We start from the raw sequence: 27,293 nt of genomic DNA, 5'->3' as shown, positions 1-27,293 counted from the left end.
TCCAGCATACCACTTTGAATTTATCATTTCACTTTGCCATGTAATGGGCTAAAGTACATGATAATTTTGTCACTTCAACTTCCCTGTATTTTTAATTATGACTTTTGTTTGTTTTTGAGATGGGCTTTGGCTATATTGTCCATTCTTGAGTCTATTTCTCCAGTGCTGGAATTACAGCATACACCGCCATGACCACCTAATTGTTTTCCTATCTTGTCAATATCCTTTATGTTTTTTTTTCAGTGTGTACTATGTAAATTAAAGTTTTAAAGCCTACTATTTTCTCTATTATGCATTTGACCATTTAAGATGAACCTGTTAATAGTTGTTCATCTGTGTATTTGTGGAATGCTCCTGTATGATACTAATGAGACTGAAAACTATTGAAGTCTTTTTGACCACTAAGGACTAGTAAGACTTTGAGAAAAACTATTTATATTCCTTAATGTAATTGCTTAGAGGACATTTAAAATTAACTCACTAAAACAGCACATTTAGATAAAGTTTGAACTAGGGTAAAAAAATCCATTTAGTAAGTTTATGCTAAGCATAGCTCCCCAGCTTCTTGGACTCTTCAAATTTTTCTGTTGATTTTTTTTGTTTGTTTGTTTGAGGTTTTGTTGCTGCTGTTGTTGTTGTTGTTGTAGACATGGTTTCACTAATAAAGTAATGCAGATTACTCTCAGACTCTCCTGACCTAGTCTCTTGAGTGCCAGAATTCTGAATTTGGGGTTACAGGCAACATTCTCTTAATAGAGACTCATGGGGCTGCTGGTACAGATCAGTGGTAGAGAGAACACTTGCCTCCTGTGTGCAGACCCTGCATATGATCCCCATCACCATAGAGAGGATAAAGTGAGTGGAAGGAAAGGAAATGAGGAACAGATTAACTGTTGGAATAATAAAAATAAAAAAAATAAATGAATGAACAGACAGACAGACAGACAGATTAATACTCACAGCACAAGTTTCCTAGGTCTGGGAGCATAGTGGACTCACAGCTAATCTTGTCAGCAATCTAGCACATCTTTTATAATCTAGGGAAGGCATTTAAATGTAAAAATACATATAATTAATTGCTATGAATTCAAAAGAAATAATGTTATTGTCATTGATTCATGTGACAACCATAGTTTTAAAAACACCTAGCATATTAGATGCTTAACAATGGGTTTTGTTACTCATTCCTGGGAAAACATTTGGAAATTTGATGCCTTTGCTTTAAAGACAAACAAGCAAACAGCTTCCAATGTGACTTATCTCATAGCAGCTAAGAGTTTAACTCCCCAAACTGCCCTTTTTCCACCAAACTGTGCTGTCATCCACTGTCTTTGCCTTGAGGTTTTGCCTGGTTAATTGAGTTGGGTTTTGTATATATGTATGTTTGTTTGTTTGTTTGTTTGTTTTGTTTTGTTTCATTTTGTCAACATGGTACAGACTAGAGTCAACAGGGGAAGAGGAAACTTACTTGAGGAATTGCCTCCATTAGATAGCCCTGTAGGTACATCTGTGGGGAAATTTCTTGGTTAATGACTGATGTGGGAGGGCCCAGACCACTGGGGGTGGTGCCACCCTTGGAAAGGTGCTTCTGGGATATAAAAGAAAGCCATGTGGAACAAGCCAGTAAGCAACATTCCTCCATGGCCTATGCTTCAGTTCTGGCTTTGAAGTTCCTACCTTGGCTCCCAGACTGTGATGTTAAAGTGTAAGCTGAAATAAATCTTTCTTCCCCAATCACTCTTGGTCATTGTTCTATCATAGCAACAGAGAAGCAAACTGGAACAAGACTAGTGTGCTTATTTTTTTTTAGTCATTAAATGTAAGTTATATATATATATATATATATATATATATATATATATATATAAATCTAACTCAACATCCTAATAAAGTTCAGTACTCGGCAAGGTCATCTAGCTGATAACAAACACAATGCTCAAAAGTTACTCATTAAAAAGAACTTTTAGATTTAGAAAGGAATTTGAAACAGGTGACTCAGCTAACAGTATACTATCATAAGTGGGAGTTTTGAACATAGCCTTTTAGTGCTATGTTTGGAATTATTATTAACTCCAGTAACTTAAGTATTCAAAAGAGCTCATTGCTCAACAGGCTATCATCATTCACAAAAATCCAGCACACACTGTACAAATGACATGATATAAACAACATTTATTTCAAAATAACTTAGGAAAAGATGTTGACTTGTACTTCATAGACAGCTTGCTTTTTTTCATTTATGTGAAAAAGTACTTTATTTATACCAAGGAATTTGAATAATGATGAATGGTTTCAGTCCTGACAAACATTCTGGTCTTTAGAAATATCTGGCTGTTTTTAGATTTGGAAATATTTCCAACCAGAATATGATCTTTCATTCCTAATAGTTTCAACAGTACATACAACCTTGTGTACTGAAAGGTTATAAATAGCATCTCATCCAATGTTTAGTCTATTATGTCCCACCCAAAGACTGTTGAAATGTAAAATTATACGCATTTTTTGTTGGATAACTTTTTTTTTCTAAAGTCTGCCCAGACAACTTACAAGCTGGCGTCGAGCAATCGCGAGTATTGTGATAAAGTCGATGGAAGTGTTTGCTACATTCAGCTGAAAATGTGACAGGCCCTGGAAAGTGGGAAAGAATGCTTATTATAAACAGAGGCATGTCATCCAAACAAATTGCTTGCACTCTGTGGATGGAGATCATGAAACTGTAGTTTCTATCCTCCTGTCCTTTAAAGAACTGGCCTGAGAATTCCTCCCTTCACCCAAACTCAGTGGGAGGCAGTGAACTTTGATCTAAGTTCACTCCTCATTCTCAGTGTCTCACATCATAGAACCATCTAACTAGTAGAACTCTACTGAAGGAAAATCTGCAAAGAGCCAACCAAGACAGAGTGACTTTGATTTTTTTTTTTTTTTTTACTTATGGGAAAGTAATACTTCTAGTGATGACATTTATTTTTACTTGAAGCAATGTGTGCTTATTAGTATAGAGATTATTGCAAAGTGGGCAGGACTTTGAAACTGCACCAAAACATTTCTCCTTCTACCTGGCCCACAGCCAGCTCCCCAACACTCAGTGGCCACTTCTTTCTCTTGGGCTGGTTCCATTCCCTGTTAGCAGCTTTTCTTGGCAGGTATCCAGTGGTTCCAGTGTCTCTAAACTCTTGGAGTGGCCAAGGCAATCCGGACTTCACTTTCACAGCTTCACACAATGGCCTCTCTGGGCCTCCTTGCAGGGACAACCCTGCCACATGCCTAGCCTTAAACCATGGGGGCCATGCCTAATCAAACCACCACATCATCTGAGAAGGCTTGCAGTAGAAGTGGGGTGTGTTTGAGGAACCCACTGAGCCAGGCTATAATGGGGGAGGATAGGCCGATGGGGTGTATGGACTAGGGATGGAGGGTAAACTTAGGAAGGGATGCATTTGGTCAGTGGACTGGAGAGGTATGTGAATAAATCAGATAGCCAACAGCCCTCAAGGACACATTGAAATTTTATAAACAGGAGACAGATTATGCCCTTCCCCCAGCCTTCAGTAGGCTAAACAAACTCCAAATGGTTTTACAACCTAACTTGTGTCCCCTGGCAATTTGCTACAGAGCTTTGAGGAGTTGATCGCCTGCTGAGCTTGCTTTGCCACTCAATTCAGCTGAAACAAAGGATGGGAGTCTGTGGGTTTTCTTTATATAAATACAGTGCTGAAAATTAAACCTCAAGCCTTGATTAGAAACTTTTGTCTTCAAGGCTTCATCCTTCTCTCGCATCCTGTTCCTTTTTCATTTCCAACCTCCTTTTCAGGTGACCCAGTTCATCCATGGCTGCTGGACAGCTACAACAAATAAGCATATATCACACTCTTTCCTCCCCCCAACCCCTGCCTTTTTGTTTATTTTTAAAGTTGCAGCTTAATTATAACATTTCTCTCTTTACTTTCCTCCCTCCAAACAGTCTTATATACCCTTACCCATTCTCTTTCAAATGGCCTCATTTTTCATCAATTGCTATTGCATGTACATATTGCATATATGTATATATATATATGTATGTATATATATGCATATCTCTAAATATAACCTTTTGAGTCCATATAAGCTACTTATATGCATGCTTTCTGGGTTTATTGTTTGGCGCGGGGAAACCAATTGGTGTGCTACTCCCAGGTGAGAGCTAAACTACTGATCCCAACTTTCTTCAGTTGTCTGTAATTCTTTGGGCAGGGTTGAAACTTTGTGGCCATTTCTCCAGGCAGTTTGGTATATTTGTTAGTGTCTTCCTGTTCAGCCCTTATTTTTATTGGTGTAGCTTCTGATGTCACGAGGAAACACAGTCTCATAGCAAAGTCCATGGTCCTCGGGCTCTTCAATCATTCCACATTCTTTTCTGCAATGTTTTCTTAGGTGGTAGAGTATTTTGTAGATATATTCTATGCCACTCATAAGAACAGATGCTAGAGTCTCTTATGACACAAGTCAGCTCTTCATGTTAATTTCGTGAATCATTTTCAAATAATTTATTGTCTAAGTTCTAGAAAAGCATAGGATCATATGAACATACTGCTATCACTTCTCTGCAGCTAATAATCTCAACTGTCTTTTACTATTTTATACCCCAAGCTTGTAAAAGGAGAAAGACATGGTTTTCCTTGTATGTTTTTTTTCTACTTAATTAAATCTGAGAGTTATATCTGTTAATTATCAGATTTATTTTTTTTTCTGAGACAAAGAGTAAGGTATCCTGATCTTCTTGTCTTCCCAACCCAAGTACTAAAATCACAATTCAGTGTAAACACATCCATCTTTTAACTTTCAAATGATGTTACTGAGTAACATGACAGAGACAGTGCAGATAAGGAAGTGGCAGTTTTAGAGTAGGTGTGGTCTTGCTAAAGGAAGTGAGCCTCTGTGGGGGCAGGATTTAAGGCCTCCTCTGCTCAAGTTACACTCTGTGTCCAGTGTGTCACACATTCTCCTTCTGCTGCCTATACAGAACTCTTAGCTCCTCCAGTACTGTGTCTTCCTGTTCTGCCATGTTTCCCACCATGATGATAATAATGAATTGACCCTATGAAACTGTAAGCCAGCCCCAATTAAATATTTTTCTTTATATGAGTTGCCTTTGTCATGGAGTCTCTTTATAGCAATGAAACCCAAAGTCATATGATTCTCAGTAAATCATCCTTTCTATTTTTCTCTAAAATATCCTTTATATTCTGTTGCTTATTGAGTTCTGGTTCATACAAGTTAATAGCAGTTGAATGAAACACAGTTGATCTACAAGCGTCCTCTTGACATTAATCTCCATAACTTCATTGTCTAAGACTGGATTTTATATAAAGTCTTTTTCTTTTTCTTTTTTCTTTTTTTGGTAACCGAGTCACTAATAAAGCAGTTGCTTACCTGTGAAATGCTTTATGAATTTGTCTTTCAATGTCAAGTCTCTTGGGAATATTTCTGAAAAGAAAAAAAAAGGCTTTGTAATTTCTAGGATAGATTTCCACTATAAAAACATAAATATAGCACTAAACACATAGATCCATGTAGGGTGCATAGCTGATCTCAAATCTCTTGCTTTAGTTTTAATAATTTTCCAGGGCTTTAGAGCTCTAGTAGAACTTCCTGCTTGCTCTACAGCTCCCCGGGGGAACCTTATAGATCACTCACTAATGTAGAGATACAGCTGATTGCTGGACTTTCTGGCTGTTTCTGGAGGAAACAGCTCCTCCAGCCCTGTTTCCCAGCCTCAGTGAATAGCAGCATTCTTTATCCCTTGCATATCTGGTGTTGAATGCCAATGGCCCCCAATGAGCCCACAAGGTGTGGCACTATTCAAAAGTGTGGCATTGCTGAAGTAGGTATGGCATTGTTGGAGGAAGTGTGTCACTAGGGCATTTAAGGTCTCAGAAGCTCAAGCCAGGTTCAATGGTTGACTTGCTCTTCCTGATGCCTGTTGATACAACTGTAGAACTCTCAGCTTCCTCTTCAGCACCATGTCTAGGTGCCACCATGCTTCCCACAATGATTATAATGAACTAAACCTCTGAATTGTAAGTTAAATGTTTTCCTTTCTAAGAGTTGCCATGATCACAGTATCTCATCACAGCAATAAGACCCAAGCTAAGACAATGGCCTACATCAAAAGTTCATCTTAACTGCACTTTTCTCTCTCTACTCTATCGCACTATGAGTGAGTTTGCATACTCCCTCTCCAAATATTCATCTAGGTTCTTGCATTTCTATTGTCTACGGACTCTGCTGACGCAGATGTCACACTTCTGTGACTGTGACTAGATAACAGCCTCCTAACCTATCTTGTTCTCCCTATAATTCTTTCTCCAGAACAGCAGCCAGAGGAAGCAAAGCTGAGATTCTCTTGAGGTCATTCATGAGATTGACCTGCTTATGTAGCTTTAGCTTGGGATGAAACACAACTTAAAGAACAGGCTTCACTTCAGACTTCACTGCTACTCACTAACACATGTCATCCAAAAATGCAGTTTATAAAATCCACTATGAGCACACACATACATGTAATAGAGAAGAAAATAAATTTCATGAATATTTAAGCCTTGGGGTCTGTTGTCAGTTGTATATTTACTTTTTTCTTGCAAAACAAAACAAACAATGCCCCCCCCAAGATTTGCACTTATTTATTTTGTGTATGATGGTATATGTAATATAGGATGTATATGGTCAGAAGACAAATTGCAGGGCTTTGTTCTCTCCATCTAGCATATGGGTCCCAAATATCAAATTCAGATCACCAGGCTTGACAGCAAGCACCCTTACTCACTCAGCCCTCTCACTGGCCCTATGTGTTGTACATTTAGACATATGATATTTTGAGTTCTTTATAAACCACACGTGCTATGAATGAGGCATGAAGGGCACATTTGTCCCCTCTAGAAGAATCAGAGTTCATGAGGACTGAGCAATGTTGACGGAGTCCCAGGGTAAGTGATAGTTCTTTATATCCTAGGAGGTGAGGAATGTGTGAGAACCCTTCTTGTAGAAAAGCTACCTTTCCTAGCAGTGTGTAAGCTCAGAGCATGAGTGTGAGAAGGAAAAGAAGGCAAGCATTCAGGGATCCAAGCATTGCTTCTGTGGGACAGTGAACACCAGCATTCTGGAAATCATCAAAAACAAGTTGTTTGGAGCTGAATGGGTCAGAACATTTACTGTGCAAGCATTCAAATCTCCAGTTCCCAAAGAAAATGAGTATTGTTGATGTTCAAACCTATAACCTGATCACTGAAGGAAATACATACACAAACCATGAGTACTCACTGGATGGCTGGCCAATCTAACCAAAAAGCCAAACTTCTGATTCAAATATGCTATCTCGAGGAGTTGGACAAGGGATTGAAGGAGTTGAGGGGGTTTGCAATACCATGGAGGTGCATATGTGGCAGAAGATGACCTTTTTGACATCAGTGGGAGGAGAGACCCTTAGGCCTGAGGGTGATCAATGCCCCAGTGTAGAGGAATGCCAGGGCAGGAAGACGGGAGTGGGTGGGTGGGTAGGTGGGGGATCACCCTCATAGAGGCAGGGGGAGGGGGATGGGATAGGGGGTTTCTGAAGGGGAGACCTAGAAAGGGGAAAACATTTGAAATGTAAATAAAGAAAATATCCAATAAAAAACGATGCCATCTCAAGAAAATAAGGCAGAGAATGGTAGAAATGTCTTCCTCTGATTTATACATGTATACACATGTGTACACACACCTGAACAATCACATGCATACAGCAGAAACACTGATTTAACAGAGAAATAATAAAAATTATTTGATACTATTTACATAGTTTTCAAATTACATATGTGATAAGAAAATGATATCAAATGGATTGTTTCTTACTACCCAAAACCTCTTACTACATGTTTCACTGACCAGTGGGAGAATCTGGAAGCTTTTTGTAAGTACAACAGCAGACTGTTTTCCAGTGTTTATGGTATGCTTAGAGCAGTTCCCATGTTGTATGCAGTGTCCATGTCTGCTTAGGATCTACATAGGACTAGTAGAGTAGTTGTGGCCACTTTCTCAGACCCTAAATATAGAGAAAATAGGTGCATATCCATTAACAAATGACAGAGTCCCATCAGACTTGTACATCTGCAGTTCTTGCATCTTGAGACTTAGCCACTGTATACTGAATATTTGAGGGAAAATGTGTCTGAACAAACTGCACGTAGACCTGTCACTGGTCATTGTTCCCTAAACAATGTTTAGTAACACTTTTATATAGCTTTATATAGTATTTCATCGATATTCAATGTTATAAGTTATCTAGAATAAGTTCAAGCATTCAAGGGGCATGTGTAAGTTATATAAAAATACTACATCAGGTTATATGAAAGACCTGAGCTTCTGCGGCTCATGGCAACCACAGAGTATTTTGGAACCAGTCCTCTATAGATACTAAGGAGAGTCTGTACTGTTTTAGTTTCCCAGAGCTACCACAACAAAATTTCAGAAATTGGATGCCAAACATTACCAGAAACTTATTGTCTAATAATTCTGAAAGCTTAATAAATCTGAGATCTGGATGTCAGTTGGGCAATTCTTTGTGAAGGGCTCAAGAGAATGCTCTTTCCAGTCTGTTTTCAGTTTCTGTGGTTCCTAGAGCTCCTGGCATTCTGGGGTGTCAATTGAGTCTTACTTTTGTCTGCATATGGTACTCTCCTCTATCTCTGGAACTTCATATGACCATCAACTTGTAAGGATTCCTGTCAAGCTGAACCAAGGGTCCTCTCTTTCATACTCTGACCTTACTTTAACTAGCTACATATAGAGTTACACTACTTCCTAATAGAGTCATGTTACCTGAGGCAAAGGGCCAGAACATATTTGGGGAGAATATACAGTTCAATTCATATGGAAATCTGAGCTCACTAAACAAACGGAATTTTATGATCCAAGAGTCTATTACAATGCTCTGGGAAAGAGACCAGCATTGGACAAGTCGGCTACTATGGGCTGTGAAGATGTAGCTACCTGCAAAGTTCCCCCAATGAAAGATCTTCTAAATAGGATGTGTTCCATTTTCACTGTTACTGTTTTACCATTGACAGTTCCAAACATTTACATAATATAGAACTTGTTCCACATCAGTTATACTATTTCAGTGTGTTTTGGCCACAATGGTTAGGCTTGTACTAGTTTTCTAAAAGCTTTTGAAAACAAAAATAATTATATTATATTAATATATTATTTGAGAAATCCCTTTATTCTCACAACTATCCTTACAGAGGCAGAGTTCCTAATACCATGAGAATCAGAAATTTAAGATTTCTATAAGTTTTAAGAGAGTGTTTAGTTTCATTTTTGTTTCTCTTTGGCAAATTCATATACAATTCATACACATGCATGTCGATTATATTTCTCTCTCCACCTCATACAGAACACCTTATCCTTCTCTCAGCCGTAAGAGTGCTATACTTTTATTAGTCATTTTTATGTGTAAGGGTGTTTTGCCTACATGCATGTCTATGCACTGCATGCATGTCTGGTGCCCAAGGAGGCCAGAAGAGAATGCCAGATCCCCTGGGACTAGAGTTATAGATAGTTGTGAACAGCCATGGTGGTGCTGGGAATCTAATCCAGGTCTCGTGGGAAAGAAGCCAGTTTTATTAACCACTGAGTCATTTCTCCAGTCCAAGACTGCTATATATTTAAAATAACGTTTTTTATTATTGAGCAGATTCCAGAGAGTTTACACTGTTTGGTATTCCCAAAAACTCTACCCCACACACCTCCTTTGATCACTGTGCATCCATTTATTGCAGTTAGTGAAGTCGTACGGATACCTAGTCACCCAGAGAGGTCCATATTCTCTGAATTTTCAGGTGGGCTTGCTTTTTACTCAGTGTCCTCTTTCCACCCTATGGTCTCACATTACAATCATCATGTCTCCTTGTGTCTTCTAATTCTGATGTTTTTTCAATCTTTCTTTTTGTTGTTACTTGTCTTAGTCAGGGTTTCTATTCCTGCACAAACATCATGACCAAGAAGCAAGTTGAGGAGGAAAGGGTTTATTCGGCTTACACTTCCATGCTGCTGTTCATCACCAAAGGAAGTCAGGACTGGAACTCAGACAGGTCAGGGAGCAGGAGCTGATGCAGAGGCCATGGAGGGATGTTCCTTACTGGCTTGCTTCCCCTGGCTTGCTCAGCCTGCTCTCTTATAGAACTCAAGACTACCAGCCCAGGGATGGTCCCACCCACAAGGGGCCTTTCCCCCTTGATCACTAATTGAGAAAATGCCTTACAGTTGGATCTCATGGAGGCATTTCCTCAACTGAAGCTCCTTTCTCTGTGATAACTCCAGCTGTGTCAAGTTGACACAAAAATAGCCAGTACATTACTATTTTGAGACAGGATGCTCAGCTGATCTGGAAGTCACTATACATGCTAGGCTAGCCTTCAATTTGTGATAGTCATACCCCATCCCCCTGAAATCTTTGATTGCTGATATCACAGTCTGATATTTTCCATGCTGAAATTAGGTAACTTCAACAGTTTTATGTAATCCTGGTGAAAATTTTAGTAGGATGTCCTTTTGATTTGTGCTTTTCTTATGGTTAGACTGGAATTAAGGGTTTAAGAAATATCTCATAGGTATCATTTTAACCTGATCAAGTACACATCAGCATAATTATGTTTGCTGATATTAACATTTTTTCTCTGGTGTAGGTAGCATTTATCTTGTGTGCTTCCATGGTAGAGTTTCTGCTTGCCCTTCTCTAGAAGGCTGTAACTGTATTCTACCTGAATGTTAGGGAGAACATTCTTTTCCTGAACATGCGTATATGAACAATTTAGAATGCTGCATGGTACATGTCTCCCCCAGGCGGTCATCTATTCATACCAGTGTGGACCCATAGATGTTTATTTTTACATTGGCTTACATTCTAACACTGCTTTCTTTATTCTCTTGATGAAATAAAAGGGATCCAGTTTGGGCAATTTTGTTTTTTGACATTTTTGACATTGTAAGTGTTTTTGCCATTTTTATATACTACTTTCTATTTAGCCTCTAGGTTCATCCAGTGTAACTACCTGTCCTATGTCTGTCCTAACCCTGGAATCAGGTTTGTTATCAGGAAAGCCTTGTTCCTTTAATTGTAAATGGTACTGAATTTTGGATGGACCTTACTACTCAGATATGTTGTTTCTATGACTTCTCAGCCGTGAAGAAGCATGTAGGCGGCGGCTCCACACACACACACACACACACACACACACACACACCCTCCGCCCTCGGGACGGCCGAGCTCCGTGTTGCCCTTCGCCCTCCGCCCTGGGCCGCCGCCCGCGAGACCCTCGTCCCCGGCCCATGGCCAAGCGGCGTGCGGCTGAGGCGCTCACGTTCCGCGTGCCTTGGAAGCGGCTCCTGCTCAGCGACTTCCCGGAGGAGCCGCCGCTCTGGGTCCCGCTGTCTGGGACGGCTCGGCCCCTCAAGCGCCAGGCGGACGCGGGGACCATGGCGGAGCAAGCGACCGGGCGGTGGGGACGACAGACAGGAGCTGCAGGGCTGTAGCCGCGAGCCCGGAGAGCCACCTCCTGGCGAGTAGGAGAGACCCCGGGCCGCGGGCGGCGGCGACAGAGTAGAGAGCGCGATAGCCCGCAGGTAGCCGACAGGGTGCACAGCCAGCCTGGAGTTTTGGCAGTATAATACATTCCAGTATTGGAGGAACCCTCTGCCACCTCTTGATCTGGCAGCTCTTGAAGATGGGAGTGCAAACAGCCTGCCAGAAACAGTTGAGGACAAGAATGAAGGAGTTGAGATTGACATGGAGTCCTGACAGAAGTGTCTGAAGAAATGGAATTCACTGAATTTGAGGCGACCTAAAGGAACAGTTCTTTTCCATACTTGACATGATCCTTTTTTCAAACCTGAAAACTGAAGAAGGGTTTTGGGATAAATAACTAATGACTGCTGAATCTCCTAATGGAGAGCTGCCGAGGGTATTGGGACAGCTGCAGGCAAAATACTTCGTGTATGCATTTTTAATGAAAAGTTTTGTTCACGCTCTTGACTTTGAAGATGCTTATCTTGGAAAAGGAGGTTTTGGCAGTTTCAGAGGAAGCACTCAGGTCTTCCCCACTTGTTCTGTCAAATGTTCCTTTGCACCACAAAGCTTATTTGTGGTACACGGAATGAATACATTTATACAGCTGATGCTCATAAATATTCGCTAGTACATCTTATTGGATCCCCTTGGTTGAACAAATAGGAGACTTGAGTATCTATGCAAAATTAAAATGTGAGATTGTTTCTGAAAGCTAACCTTGTTTTAAAAGAGTGTAAACTTAAACTAGTGAGAACTTCCATTTGGGTAGCATGTTTTACCTTTCACTATTTGTTGTTTATTAAAACAGTACAGGCAATGAATATACCCAAACAATGAATAGAGAACAGTAGGACGCAGACGCCTGTCCCTCCTGCTTTTTTCTGAGGTGAAAGAAATGATCTGGTCAGCTTACTGATTTTGCTTTGAGGACATTTTTTATATAGTTTATATTACTTTAGACCTGTAGTTCTCAACACTTAACCATCTCTGCTTGAGCCCTGGTCCTAGAGAGATCTCATTCAATTATTTGAAGGTGGCTTTACACATAGGTTTTTGTTTTATTTTGTTTTTTTGTTTTTTGCACCGATTCTTTATCCCTGTATTGTGCAGATGGGACCAGAACCACTAGACTAGCAGTCTTTCCTGTTTAAAGGAGATCACTAGTGTGAGCTGAAACAATGCCTCTTCATTTTGTCCGTATCTTCTTATGTTACTTGATTTGTCATTACTAAGTTATTGTGTTACAATTTTATTTTTAATAAAGTACACTGTTTATGTTTGGAAAAACAAAACAAAACATGTGGTGTTAAGGAGTGACCTGACTTTAATATGTTCTGTGCTTAAACTACTTCTAAAGTTTCAGTGGGGTGGTAGATAGAATATATTTTTAAGATGTATGGCAATAGGGTATAGACTCACCTTCTGATACTGTAAACACTTTCTTTTATGTTTTCTTAGTCATGGTGTTTGTTTGTTTATGTGTTTTATGGTGATAGAAAAGGAATTAAAACAACACAATGTCCAAGAAGCAAAAGTTTGTGTTTACTGGTTTGCTGAGGGCCATGTAGGAAGAATGAAAAAGGTCTTTAGAACTCGTGGAATTTGGCTCATAGTCACCACTGCCACCATGGATGTGTGTGCAACCCTGAGGACCATGTGTCCTGAGGACTTCAGGCTGTTATGAAGTTCTGCTCTGCTTGCTGCCTTCATGTCCCTCTTGATCTAAGAATTGTATTGAAACATTAACGGGGCTCCCAGCCCCTCCCTGGGCAGTATGACTGCCACTCAAAATAATAATGCTTGATCTCTTTTAGGAATCGCTGCTGGAACATATTAAAAATTCAATCATCACCCTAGAGAAGAACTTAGAGATATATCTTGTCAGCAGTGACCACTAATCTTAGAAAACAGTTGGAAAAATAAAATTATTAGTGAAGTTAGATTGAGATGTTTTTGCTACTGGCTTTGATGTAGCAACTTTTAGGGAAGAATTTAAAGTTCAGAAAGGCACACTCTTATTAGTTAAACTGGGGACCTTTTATGGTCAGGGAAGAAACTGACTTGACTCTCATTGATGATTGATTTCTTATACCCATTTTTTGCCCTTAGCTTCCTGATATGATTTAATAAGAATTGCTGATGAGTAAGTGTGCATTTTGGAGATTTAAAGTAGATGCGACTGATTTTTATATACAAATTTAGATTTTGATTCTTTTAAGATTCTTTTTAAAAAATTTTAATTTATTTTTAATTTATTTTTTACACTCCATATTCCATTCCCCACCCCACCCTCCAACTGCTCCACATCCCATACTTCCTCCTAACCCTACCCCATCTCCACACGGATGACCCCACCCCACCTGACCTCCAAACTCCCTGGGGCCTCCAGTCTCTTGAGGGCTAGGTGCATCATCTTTGAATAAATACAGTCCTCTACTGTATGTGTGTTGGGGGGGTATCATATCAGCTGGTGTATGCTGTCTGTTTGGTGGTCCAGTGTTTGAGAGATCTAGAGTGTCCAGATTAATTGAGACTGCGGGTCCTCCTACAGGATTGCCCTTCTCCTCAGCTTCTTTTAGCCTTAATTTAATAACAGGGGTCAGTTCCTTCTGTCCATTAGTTGCGTGCAAATATCTACATTTGATTCTCTCAGCTGTTTGTTGGTTCTTTCAGAGGACAGTCATGATAGATCCCTTTTTGTGAGTGCTCCACAGTCTCAGTAATGGTGTCAGGCCTTGGGACCTCCTCTTGAGCTGGATCCTACTTTGGGCCTGTTGCTGGACCTTCTTTTCCTCAGGCTCCTCTCCATTTCCATCCTTGTAATTCTTTCAGACAGGAACAATTATGGGTCAGAGATTGTAGCCTCCCACAAGCCTGAAGCAGGCTGAGCCAGAACTTGACATTGCTGCCACTAAGGAGATTACTTAGGGTGGAGCCTTCCTCCCTAGATCACTCTTGTTCAGACACTGTTGCTGTTCCTCTTAAAGATACTGCTACCTGCTGAGAGGCCCCAGGGCTATTCCAGAGACTACACCCTATCCTGCACGTCATCACCTGCAGCTGGTTCCAGGCTCCAAAGATGAATTGGCAGGAATGGGTTTTCACCTCTCCTTTATAAAGCTTGTCCACCATTAAACGTGAACCTTGAGCAGACTAGTTGTCTTGGTTCCATTATTTCTCAACCTGCCTAGGCTCCCTCTTTTCTTTCAGTTCCAAAATGCCTTCTACGCTCGAACCCGGACTTGTGAGCCGTTGCCCAGCCCCAACAAGAGATGTGACTGTGGGATGGCAACCCCATCCCTCATTCGATGTCCTGCCCTCTTCTGGAAGTGGGCTCTGTAAGTTCCCTCTCCCTGCTGTCAGGTGTTTCATCAAAGGTCCCTCCCTTTGAGTCCTGGAAGTCTCTCACTTCCAAAGTCTCTGGTGCATTCTGGGGTATCCCCTAACCTCCTATTTCCTGAGGTTGCCTGTTTACATTCTTTCTGCTGGCTTTCAAGGGCTCCAGTCCTTTTTCCTCACCCAATACCAAATCAGGTTCCCCCCCTTCCTCTCCCCATCCATTTTCCCTTCCCGCCCCCCCCCCCCATGGACACAACCCTGGAAATGAAAAACCTAGGAAAGAGACAGGAGGTACAGATGCAAGCATCACCAACAGGAAATTAAAAAAAAAAAAAAAACAAAAAAACAAAACAAAACAAAACAAAAAAAACCATCAGATCCTACTACAAAAGGCTTTACTCAATAAAACTAGAAAATCTAGAGGAAATGGATGGCTTTTTAGACAGATTTCACATACCAAAGTTAAATTAAGAGCAGGCAAACTACCTAAACAGTCCCCTATATAGTAAGGAAATGGAAGAAGTTAGTAAAAACTTTCCAACCAACAAAAGCCCAGGGCCAAATTGCTTTAATGCAGAATTCTACTAGACCTTCAGAGAAGAGCTAATACTAACACACCTCAAATTATTCCATATGTTAGAAGCAGAAACAAGATAGTCTGAATTGAATAGAGGAAAAAGTGGGAAAGAGCCCCAAACTCATTGGCATAGGGAGAAATTTCCTAAACAGAACTCCAATGGCTCAGGCTCTGAGATCAAACATTAATAAATGGGACCTCATGAACACGAAAAGCTTCTGTAAAGCAAAAGACACAGTCAATAGGACAAATCAGCAACCACAGGATGGAAAAAATCTTCACTAACCCCACATCTGATAGGTTAATATCCAAAACATATAAAGGAACTCAAGAAGCTAACTTCCAAAGGACCAAATAACCCAATTTAAAAATGGGGTACAGAGCTAAAGAATGCATTCTCATCAGTGGAATCTTGAATGGCCAGCACTTAAAGAAGCATTCAAAGTCCTTAGTCATCAGGAAAATGCAAAGCAAAATGACCCTGAGATTCCATCTCACACCAATCAGAATGGCTAAGATCAAAAACTCAGGTGAGAGCACCTGAGGATGTTGTTGAGAATATGGAAAAAGATGTACACTCCTCTATTCCTGATGGTATTGAAAACTGATACAACCACTCTGGAAATCAATCTGACAATTCCTCAGAAAATTGTAAATAGACCTACCTGAAGACCCAGCTATACCATTCTAGGGCATATACCCAAAAGATGCTCCATCATGCCACAGGGGCACATGCTCCACGATGTTCATAGAGGCCTTATTTGTAATAGTGAGAAGCTGGAAACAACCAAGATATCCCACAATGGAAGAATGAATATAGAAAATGTGATATATTTACACAATAGAATACTACTCAGGAATTAAGAATAAGGACATTATGAGTTTTGCAGGCAAATGGATGGAACTAGAAAATATCATCCTGAGTGAAACAACCAAGACCCAAAAAACATACATGGTATGTACTCACTAATAAGTGGACATTAGCCAAAAAAATACAGAATACCTAGGATACAACCCATAGAATTTAAGAACTTTAACAAGCAGAAAGACCAGTGAGAATGCTTCAATCCCACTTATTAGGAGGAAGAAAATAATCACATGAGGCAGAGAGAGGGAGTAATTTGTGTGGGAGAAGGTAAGGAGAGTGGAAAGGGGAAACAGGATTAGGTACGTGGATGGAACAGACAGGCTAGAAACCCAAAGAGCCAGCAGAATAAATGGAAATAAGCAGCCTCAGAAGGTGGGAGGTAGGGAGGCCCTCTAGAAAGTACCTCTAGAAAGTGGGAGGTAAGAGACTCCCAGGACTCTGTGGTAGTGACTTTAAATGAAATTCCCAACAGTGGAGATAGGGTATTTGAAGAGTCTACCTCCAATAGATAGACAGGGCCTCAAGACAAGGCCAACCTACAGTCAAATTTTCTGACCTAGAAGTATTCCTATCAAAAGAAACTGCAGGGACAAAAATGGAGAAGAGACTGAGGGAAAGGCAGTCTATGGGGAGACACCAAGGCCTAACACTATTACTGATGCTATAATGTGCTGACAGACAGGAGCCTAGCATGGCTGTCCTCTGAGAGGCCCAACCAGAAGCTGACTTAGACACAGATACTTATATCCAACCATTGGACTGAAGTCAGGGATTCCTACGTTTGAGGTAAAGGACTGAAGAAAGTGAAGGGGAGAGGGACTCCATAAGAAGACCAGCAGTCTCAACTAACCTGGACCCCTGGGAGCTCCCAGACATTGAGCCACCAACCAGACAGCATACACGAACTGATCTGAGGCCATATATAGCAAAGCCTGATCTGGATTCAGTGAGAGAAGATGTGCCTAGTCATTTAGAGATTTGAGGCCCCAGGGAGTGGGGAGGCCTGGTAGTTGGGGAGTATCCTCTCAGAGTCATTGGCGGGGGGGGGGATAAATGGGAAGAGGAACTATGGAAGGGAGGACCAGGAGAGGGGGCAATGGGTGGATTGTAAGTAAATTTTAAAAAGAGAAAGGTTTAATTGTGTTTTGTTTTTATTTTCTAGACTTGTCTTTTGAAAAAAAAATCAACTAAAGTTTAAATGAGTATAGAGTTCATTTATATTTGTCTACAATATAATAAGTGCATTGCATTTCATGGCATAAATATACATCCTTTGAAATTCAAACCACACACACTTGTTGTGTATATAAGTGCCTTAGATAATTAAACATAATGTTTATGCCATCTAGAATAAAATATACTACTTATAAAATTTATATTTAATCATGTTTACTTATAAATCACCATCATAGTAATTGTAATTCCATTAGCCTGACCATGACCAAGAGTACATCCACCTCTGACTGCATTTCTTCACTGAACATGAGAGGGGGGTCAAACTACTTCTGAAGAGAGATCAAATACTGTCAGGCTTCATTTTAGTTTCATTTGAAGGTGGAATTTATACTACAAGGAAGTTACTTCTACTTTCAGATGTAGGGAAGGAAAAATTGGTCCTAGGGAAGGCCAGGAGGAACCCTTTCAGTGATGACAAATTCCATTCTACACTGTGGTGGTACAGGGACATCCTTTGTTAGGAAGCCATCTATAGAAGCTTCTTACATATTTCCTTGAAGATGGGGAGGAAAAGGAGGACTCCTTGTCATCAAAGCAACCTTGGATCTACTAGAAACTGTAGACCAGGGATTGGATAAAGAGCTGAATTGGATGAACAAGGCCAGGGCCAGATGCTTGATTCAGGAGGGAGGGAGGGAGGGAGAGAGAGAGAGAGAGAGAGAGAGAGAGAGAGAGAGAGAGAGAGAGAGAGAGAGAGAGAGAGAGAGAGAGAGATCAGGAACATGTGATTACCAAGGTCACTTTTGGTATCACTGGGGCAGGATTCTACTTCTGAAAACACTGGCCTGTGCCATTATCCAAAGGAAGCCTAGTGAAGCTTCTGCCAAAGTGAGAATAAAATGTGCTTTGTTTTTAGAGATGCTTTGCTTTAGGGATTTGTTTAGTCTGAGGAAGGGTTCATCATCTCCTGGCCTTGTTCCCATGGAGGTAATGGGGATGTAGGGTCAGCAGGTGTTGTCTGATGGTGAACCAGCCCATCAGAGGTGGAGTCTCCTTGGTTGCTAATCAGGTAGTGTAGAGCATGTGCTGTTTGTCCATCTACCTTTCTCTCCTTCCCTGTAGCAAAGCTAGACAGAGAAAAGCTCTAGCTTCAAATGAGTGTTTGTCCCACAGTGCAGGGCTACATGCAGGATGAGGGGCTAAGTTCAGATACTACTCTGATACTCACTGTATTTAGAATATCAAGTGCCAAAGGATTTCCCTAAAAATTCAAATTTAGACACACTTTCAGTTGACTTTTGTCTATTGTGAGCATTGTCTTTTCTTAGAACAATGAGGATTTTAACACTCAAGCTGCTAACTAACAGTGGTGTGCTTTGTTTTGTTTTGTTTTTTCTTTCTGGATGTCACCTGTTCTTGAAAAGAACAAATGGTTCTTTCCAGTTCCTCAAGTTGGTGGTTTCACCTTCTGTGGCTCTCCAGCACTTCAGCTGTTTGATGCTTTGGGGTCGTCTGCTTTGTAAAGTTTCTCTTCTTTTCTGGTAGTTTTTTTCTCTTAATTGCCTGTGGGGTTTTGTTTTGTGTCTGTAAACACTTTAGATTGTACTTTATATTTCTAGTGAAGCCCCTGGCCCTCACTGTCTGTGCACGTCTGCTGTAAAAGTGCCTCTTCTCTCTGTAAGGTTTTACTGTGCTCTGTAAGGTTATGACTTTGCCCTAGATTCCTACATGAAACTAGCCATCTTTTCTTTGGAGAGGGGTGTCTTTAAAGGAGCACCTCACTCAGTTACATGAATCTGTTCCTTTTGAGTTTCCTTCGTCATTAAAGTGAGAACCATTTTGTGGTTCACTGCATTTGAATCCAGTTTGCCACCATCAGCCACACTGTCTTCAAGAATGGTGTCCCAGGCTTCTTAACTGGTCAGCAAATATGGAATGATTGTAGGTCACTTTTTAAAATTGTGACAGCTTTTCTGCACATTCTTAGTATGTTTTCTATCTATTCTGGTCACCTAGTCTTCCCATAGTTCAGCTTCCTCTAGAAGCTTTTTATGACTTTCTTGAAGTTGGTAATTCTCATTCACAGTAATACCTATTGATCTTCTACGTCATTTTTCTTTAATTTGAACTACCCCGAGCATCATTTTGGCTTCAGCTGCTTGTAATCTGAGAGTTTCAGCTTGTCTACTAGTGACAATATCCTTTTCTGCATACCAGCCATCAACCTGTTGTTTTTTTTTTCAGAATGTTTAGACATCTTTTAGTTCTTTCTCTAGAAATAATATATCATCCTGTTTTAATGTGGAGCCGTCTGTGGTGGTTTGAATAGGGTTGGACCCAGGCATTAGGCACTATTAGGAAGTGTGGCCTTGTTGGAGGAATTGTGTCACTGTAGGAATGGGCTTTGAAACCCTAGATGCCAGTCTTCTGTTTGCCTTCAGAACCAAGAAGTAGAACTCTCAGCTCCTTCATCTCCATGTCTGCCTGAAAGCTGCCATGCTCCCTCCTTGATGATAACAGACTGAATCTCTGAACCTCTGAACCTGTAAGCCCATCCCAATTAAATCTTCTTATAAGAGTTGCCTTGGTCATGGTGTCTGTTTATAGCAGTAAAACCCTAAGATACCTTCTCTCAAGTGTCTCTCCATTTGCTTCCAACTTTCTACATCTGTTGATTCTTCACAGATGCTTCTAAGCCTCCATGGATTTTTTTGTAAGTAATTCAAACTTTTTCAAGTAGCTCTTGTCTTTTGTCACATTTCCCTAAATGAGTCCTAAAAGCTCTAGAACAAGTACCTTTCTCCTTCCACATGAAGCAGCCTATTAATCAGTGGAAAGAGAACAGTAAACAATAGTGACACACAGGATCAGTTTCCCTAAAAATTAGGGACTGTCCTAAGGTCTTCACAAAACAATGGCACACTTTACACAGTTCTCCCAGGACCAGCACCAGTAGGGTTCTGAGGCATCCCTGAGCTTCTGTGTGGTGTCAGGTAGTTGCATAGGTTGTTTGGGCCTCTGGTGCCAACTGTACCTCAACACAAAACACAGCCTTGCCTTCAGAAATGAATACTAGGTGACAATGGGGAAGGCTATCTCTACCTATAAACAGAATTAGAAATGCACATTACGGCACCTGACTTTATATGGATTATGGGGATTTGAACTGAGTTCCTCCTCCTGCTTGCACCCACTGAGCCCTCTCCATTGGATGCCTTGCAATTTTCCATTTAATGCTTTCTTTTTAAGTTTTCATTGAGTTATTGTATGTATATGGGTGTTTTCCCTATGTGTATAGCTGTATATCATGTGCATAAAATGTGTGCCCTCAGATGCCTTAAGAGGCCATTGGATCACCTGGGACTGGAGTTGCAGACAGTTATGAATCACCATGTGGATGTTGAGAATCAACCCTGTGTCCTCTCTAATAGCAGCAGTCAGTGCTTTTACCACTGAAATACATCACCAGCTTCCATCTTGGGTGGCCATAGGTATCCAAACACTTCAAAATTAACAGTAAAGATAAAGCCAGAGCTATTGTGCTTCAAGTTCCTACAGATAGGAGGGAAACATCACCTAGCTACCTGTCTCCTAAAATCAGTAATGATCTTAGAAATTTGCACCTAAACATTTCTTACAGCCATAAAAATGAAAAACAAAGAAGAAAATGTATAATTAAAATGGAATTTTAGGGCTATGAAGATGGCTTAGTAGGTAAAGGTGTTTGCTGCCAAGCCTAATGACCTAAGTTCAATCAATGGGACCGACATGATAGAACTGACTGCCACAAGTTATTCTTGGAGTTCCAGATGTGTGCTCCACCAAATAAACACTCATGCACATGCATGCACACATAAGTAAATAAATATAATAAAACATTTAAAGGAATTTGAAAACCCTTAACTTCCCTAGGTAATTTCCGACTAAAAAGTAATGTTCTGGGGAGAAAGAAACAACACTGGGTGATTCTATCAACTTCCTGCATGGAATTTCTCTACTTTATAGTGAGATAAATGGGTCTTTCAAGCAGATAACTGTTACTGCCAAAACCACTGTGAATGGGGAGAAATCCATTCATGTAAGTGAGCTCTGGCTGCTCATAATGAGTGTTTATGATCAGAGCATCTGGCTACTGGGCCCAACAGACAGCAAACATCTGGTTGTAGTGCCTGCCAAATACGAAAGTGGAGCAAAATCATATGTATCCTTTCCACCTTGACCTCTTCCCACACTAACTGTTTTCAGTGAACCAAATAGCTATAAACTATTCGACAAATAAAATATTAACACATGGTAAAACCAAAGGGGATGGACATCCTTGTTTGATTATAGTAATCATTTTCTATGTAAGTGTGCAGCAAAGCATCAGGCTATGAACCTCTGTCATGTTTAATAAAAACGTTTTAAGAAAGAACCCACATAAGTAGTCAGGGTGGCACATGCCAGTAATCTTGGCACTCCGGAGGCTGAAGCAGGAGGACTGGAGCTTAAGTTCAGCCTGGACTATATTGCAAAACTCTGTCTTAACCAAAAAGAAACTACACCTTCCACCTTGGTAACATGTAAAGTAGCAAAAAATATTTTCATCATTTCATTCAGACGTAATTGTTCATCACCAGTTACTGTAGTATGACTGTCTAATTGGACAGAGAGACGCCTTACAGATTTATAATAAAAGAATGTGGATTATATAAAAGAGAATTCCATTATTGTGAAAGTGTCAGCAATATCCAATATATTTAGGATTTTTTGAGATTTTTAAATAAATATAACTATGAGACGTGTTTAGTTATTTTTGAACATAGAGAGAAATAAAGGAAGAAGGATATGATACTGGAAAATACATACTAACTCCTCAACCCTGCTCCCTGATGCACAATCCTAGGAATCTCCAAGATGACCCTGTCTTTGGCATGACTTGAATAAGGACTAGAAGCCTTCAGAGTGCTTCAGGATTGGAAATGGTCTCCAGAAGCAAGAGGAGACGATAAAGGGCTGGTCTCAGGGAAGGGAGGAGAGCTAGGGGTTCAGTTGAACACCAAAGATGAGTGATTAAATCAATCCTACACCAGTGATTCAATAAAACCTCCACAAACCCTTCATGATGGTGAGATTTTGGGGGCTTGCAGATAGCTGGGCACATGGAGAGCAGTGGAGGGCTACTTCTACTCACAGGGCATGGAAGTCAGTGACTTTCCCCAGCCTTGATTTCTTTTTAAATCAATTTTTATGATAAACAAACAAAGGTAGTACAGTGTTTTCCTGAATTCTGTTAGTTGGTCTAGCAAATTAAATCACTATTTAGCAGTTTATTGAGAAAGTTAGACTGGAGTTAGCACTTGTGCTGAGCACTGGAAGTGGAACTAGGAAGCTGTCTTAGGGTTTTACTGTTATGAACAGACACCATGACCAAGGCAGCTCTTATAAGGACAGTTAATTCAGGCTGGCTTACACATTTAGAGGTTCAGTCCATTATCATCAAGCCAGGTGCACGGCAGCATTCAGGCAAATGTGGGGCTGGAGGAGTTGAGAGTTCTACATCGTCATCCAAAAGGAGACAGGAGAAGACTGTCTAGGAGCTAGGAAGGAAAAAGCTAGGAGGAAAATCTTAAAATTCATACCCATGCCCTTCTGGTAGGCACCAGCAACAGGTCACTTTGGGAGCAGAGTCAGCCGACACCCCCACGGTCCCTAGAGGACTCTCCATGTGATCTTAGGACCACTGACCAGACAGCTCTACGCTCCTCAAAGGAGACATCACTTCCAGGCACTGTAATACACCCAGAATCTTTGACAACAGGATCCCAGGATAAAAGGAGCTTGGTCACACCAGTATTTCAGGGTCTCAAAGGAAGTGGACTGCCAAGAACTCTGACACACCCAGAATCTCAGGTTCACGGGAGCCCACAAACAAAGGTTCACAGAGAAAGCTGGACTCTGAGGAGTCCTGAATCAACTAGGATTATAGGAATGAGAGGCTCCAATCAGATATACTGAGGACAGCAAATACTAGAGATAATCAGATGGCAGGAGGCAAGCATAAGAACAGAAGCAATAGAAACCAAGGTTACTTGGCATTATCAGAACCAAACTCTCTCACCATAGCAAGTCCTGGATACACCGTCACACCAGAAAAGCAAGACATCGATCTAAAGTCACTTCTTATGATGATGATGGAGGACATTAAGAAGGAAATACAGGAAAACACAGGTAAACAGCTAGAAGCGTTTAAAGAGGAAACACAAAAATGCCTTAGAGAGTTACAGGAAAACACTACAAAACAGGTGATGGAATTGACCAAAACCATCCAGGATCTAAAAATGGAAGTAGAAACAATAAAGAAAACCCAAAGGGAGACAACTCGGGAGATAGAAACCCTAGGAAAAAAATCTGGAACCATAGATGCGAGCATCAGCAACAGAATACAAGAGATGGAAGAGAGAATCTCAGGTGCAGAAGATTCCATAGGAAACATGAACACAACAATCAAAGAAAATGCAAAATGCAAAAAGATCCTAACTCAAAACATCCAGGAAATCCAGGACACAATGAGAAGACCATACCTACAGATAATAGGAGTAGATGAGAATGAAGATTTTCAACTTAAAGGGCCAGCAAATATCTTCAACAAAATTATAGAAGAAAATTTCCCAAACCTAAAGAAAGAGAAGTAGATCAAACTCAGGGGTGAAATCAACCAAGTGGTTCTTTGAGAAAATCAACAAGATAGATAAACCCTTAGCCAGACTCACTAGAGGGCACAGGGACAGCATCTTAATTAACAACATCAGAAATGAAAAGGGAGACATAACAACAAACCCTGAAGAAATCCAAAACACCATCAGATCCTTCTACAAAAGGCTATACTCAACAAAACTGGAAAACCTGGAAGAAATGGACAAGTTTCTAGATAGATACCAGGTACCAAAGTTAAATCAGAATCAGATTAATGACCTAAACAGTCCTATATCCCCTAAAGATATAGAAGCAGTCATTAATAGTCTCTCAACCAAAAAAAAAAGCCCAGGACCAGATGGGTTTAGTGCAGAGTTCTATCAGACCTTCAAAGAAGATCTAATCCAGTTCTTCTCAAACTATTCCACAAAATAGAAGCAGAAGGAACTCTACCCACCTCATTCTATGTAGCCACAATTACTCTGATACCTAAACCACACAAAGACCCAACAAAGATGAACTTCAGACCAATTTCCCTTATGAATATCGATGCAATAATACTTAATAAAACTCTCGCTAACCTAACCCAAGAACACGTCAAAACAATCATCCATCCTGACCAAGTAGGCTTCATTCCAGGGATGCAGGGATGGTTTAATATACGGAAATCCATCAACGTAATCCGTTATATAAACAAACTCAAACACAAAAACCACGTGATCATCTCGTTAGATGTGGAGAAAGCACTTGACAAAATCCAACACCCATTCATGATAAAAGTCTTGGAAAGATCAGGAATTCAAGGCCCATACCTAAACATAATAAAAGCAATCTACAACAAACCAGTAGCCAACATCAAAGTAAATGGTGAGAAGCTGGAAGCAATCCCACTAAAATCAGGGACTAGACAAGGCTGCCCACTTTCTCCCTATCTATTCAACATAGTACTTGAAGTCCTAGGGAGAGCAATTAGACAACAAAAGGAGACCAAGTGGATACAAATTGGAAAGTAAGAAGTCAAAATATCACTATTTGAAGATTATATGATAGTATGTATAAGTGACCCTAAAAATTCCACCAGAGAACTCCTAAACCTGATAAATAGCTTCAGTGAATTTGCTGGATATAAGATTAACTCAAACAAGTCAATGGCCTTTCTCTATACAAAGGATAAACAGGATACGAAAGAAATTAGGGAAAGAACAACCTTCACAATAGTGACAAATAATATAAAATACCTTGCTGTGACTCTAATTAAGGAAGTGAAAGATCTGTATAATAAGAACTTCAAGTCTCTGAAGAAGAAATTAAAGAAGATCTCAGAAGATGGAAAGATCTCCCATGCTCATGGATTGGCAGGACAATATAGTAAAAATGGCTATCTTGTCAAAAGCAATCTACAGATTCAATGCAATCCCCATCAAAATTCCAACTCAATTCTTCAACGAATTAGAAAGGGCAATTTGCAAATTCATCTGGAATAACAAAAATCTAGGGTAGCAAAAACTAGAACCTCTGGTGGAATCACCATGCCTGATCTAAAGCTGTACTATAGAGCAATTGTGATAAAAAATTGCATGGTACTGGTACAGCGATAGACAAGTAGACCAATGGAATAGAATTGAAGACCCAGAAATGAACCCACACACCTATGGTCACTTGGTCTTTGTCAAGGGAGCAAAAACCATCCAATGGAAAAAGACAGCATTTTCAACAAATGGTGCTGGCATAACTGGCGGTTATCATGTAGAAGAATGCGAATTAATGCATTCTTATCTCCTTGTACTAAGGTCAAGTCTAAGTGGATCATGGAACTCCACATAAAACCAGAGACACTGAAACTTAAGAGGAGAAAGTGGGGAAAAGCCTCGAAGATATGGGCACAGGGGAAAAATTCCTGAATAGAACAGCAGTGACTTGTGCTGTAAGATCGAGAATCAACAAATGGGACCTCATAAAATTGCAAAGCTTCTGTAAGGCAAAAGACACTGTCAATAAGACAAAAAGGCCACCAACAGATTGGAAAAGGATCTTTACCAATCCTAAATCAGATAGGGGACTAATATCCAATATATATACGATTTCGCTGAAAGGACCCTGACATAGCTGTCTCTTGTGAGGCTATGCTGGTGCCTAGCAAACACAGAAGTGGATGCTCACAGTCAGCTATCAGATGGAACACAGGACCCCCAATGGAGGAGCTAGAGAAAGTACCCAAGGAGCTAAAGGGGTCTGCAACCCTATAGGTGAAACAACAATATAAACTAACCTGTACCCTCAGAGCTCATGTCTGTAGCTGCATATATAGCAGAAGATGGCCTAGTAGGCTATTATTGGGAAGAGAAGCCTCTTGGTCTTGCAAAGTTTATATGCCCCAGTACAGGGGAACACCAGGGACAAAAAGTGGGGTGGGTAGGGGAGCTGGGGGGTGGGTGCATATGGGGGACTTTTGGGATAGCATTTGAAATGTAAATGAAGAAAATACCTAATAAAAAATTGGAAAAAAATCCAGACCCACAGTGACACACTTCCTCCAACAGGGCCACACCTCCAAAGAATGCCACAGAGACCATGGTGAGTCACACATCTCACACAGGTGTACACTTGAACTAGGCTGCAGCCCTGGTGCCTTCCACACCACACTCAGAATGCTACCACACACATGCACAATACCCCCACAGACTCCCCGCCCCCCAGAGTCAAACAAGTTTCCTTAAACAGGTAATCCCTGCCTTTCTACCATGGCTCATTCCCCCCAGACCAGTTGCTTTCTTATATGGAATCTTCTCTTCTGTCAGCACAGGCTATCACACCTAAAAGGTGATCTATTTGGAGTTAAATAAACACTATACTTCGTAGTACATTTTCAAGGTATCTTGATTTTGTATTTTCCCATACTGCAACCCTAATTAACACCAAATTTAATCTTCTCTGTTCAGGACTAGGTTAACATTACTCACAGTCAACAATCAAAAATATCAGCTGTTATGAATTGAGAGTAGGTGTGTAGTAAAATCACCTGGAGTTGGACCATGTCTGCACATGGACAGTATCAGGATTGAGCTGGATTTGAGAAC

At 40.5% G+C, this 27,293-nt stretch overlaps 1 protein-coding gene and 1 pseudogene across 1 annotated transcript in view; one reads left to right on the top strand and one right to left on the bottom strand.

Moving 5' to 3' along the window:
• Window positions 1–972: 972 nt before the first annotated feature.
• The window catches only part of Alkal1 (ALK and LTK ligand 1), a 31,054-nt gene continuing 4,733 nt past the window's right edge, over window positions 973–27,293 (bottom strand). The window contains exons 2-4 of the mRNA XM_021175929.2: window positions 5,410–5,463; window positions 2,548–2,628; window positions 973–1,037 (exon numbers count right to left, since the gene is read on the bottom strand). Of these exons, the coding sequence (XP_021031588.1) occupies window positions 973–1,037; window positions 2,548–2,628; window positions 5,410–5,463 (200 nt within the window). The remainder of the gene's footprint in view (window positions 1,038–2,547; window positions 2,629–5,409; window positions 5,464–27,293) is intronic.
• Window positions 11,326–12,549, top strand: LOC115031933 (uncharacterized protein C9orf40 homolog pseudogene; annotated as a pseudogene).

The sequence above is a fragment of the Mus caroli genome, unplaced genomic scaffold (assembly GCF_978045245.1).
Source record: "Mus caroli unplaced genomic scaffold, Mus_caroli_1 scaffold_1, whole genome shotgun sequence".
Classification (NCBI taxonomy): domain Eukaryota; kingdom Metazoa; phylum Chordata; class Mammalia; order Rodentia; family Muridae; genus Mus; species Mus caroli.
This window is presented reverse-complemented; position numbering and strand designations above follow the sequence as displayed.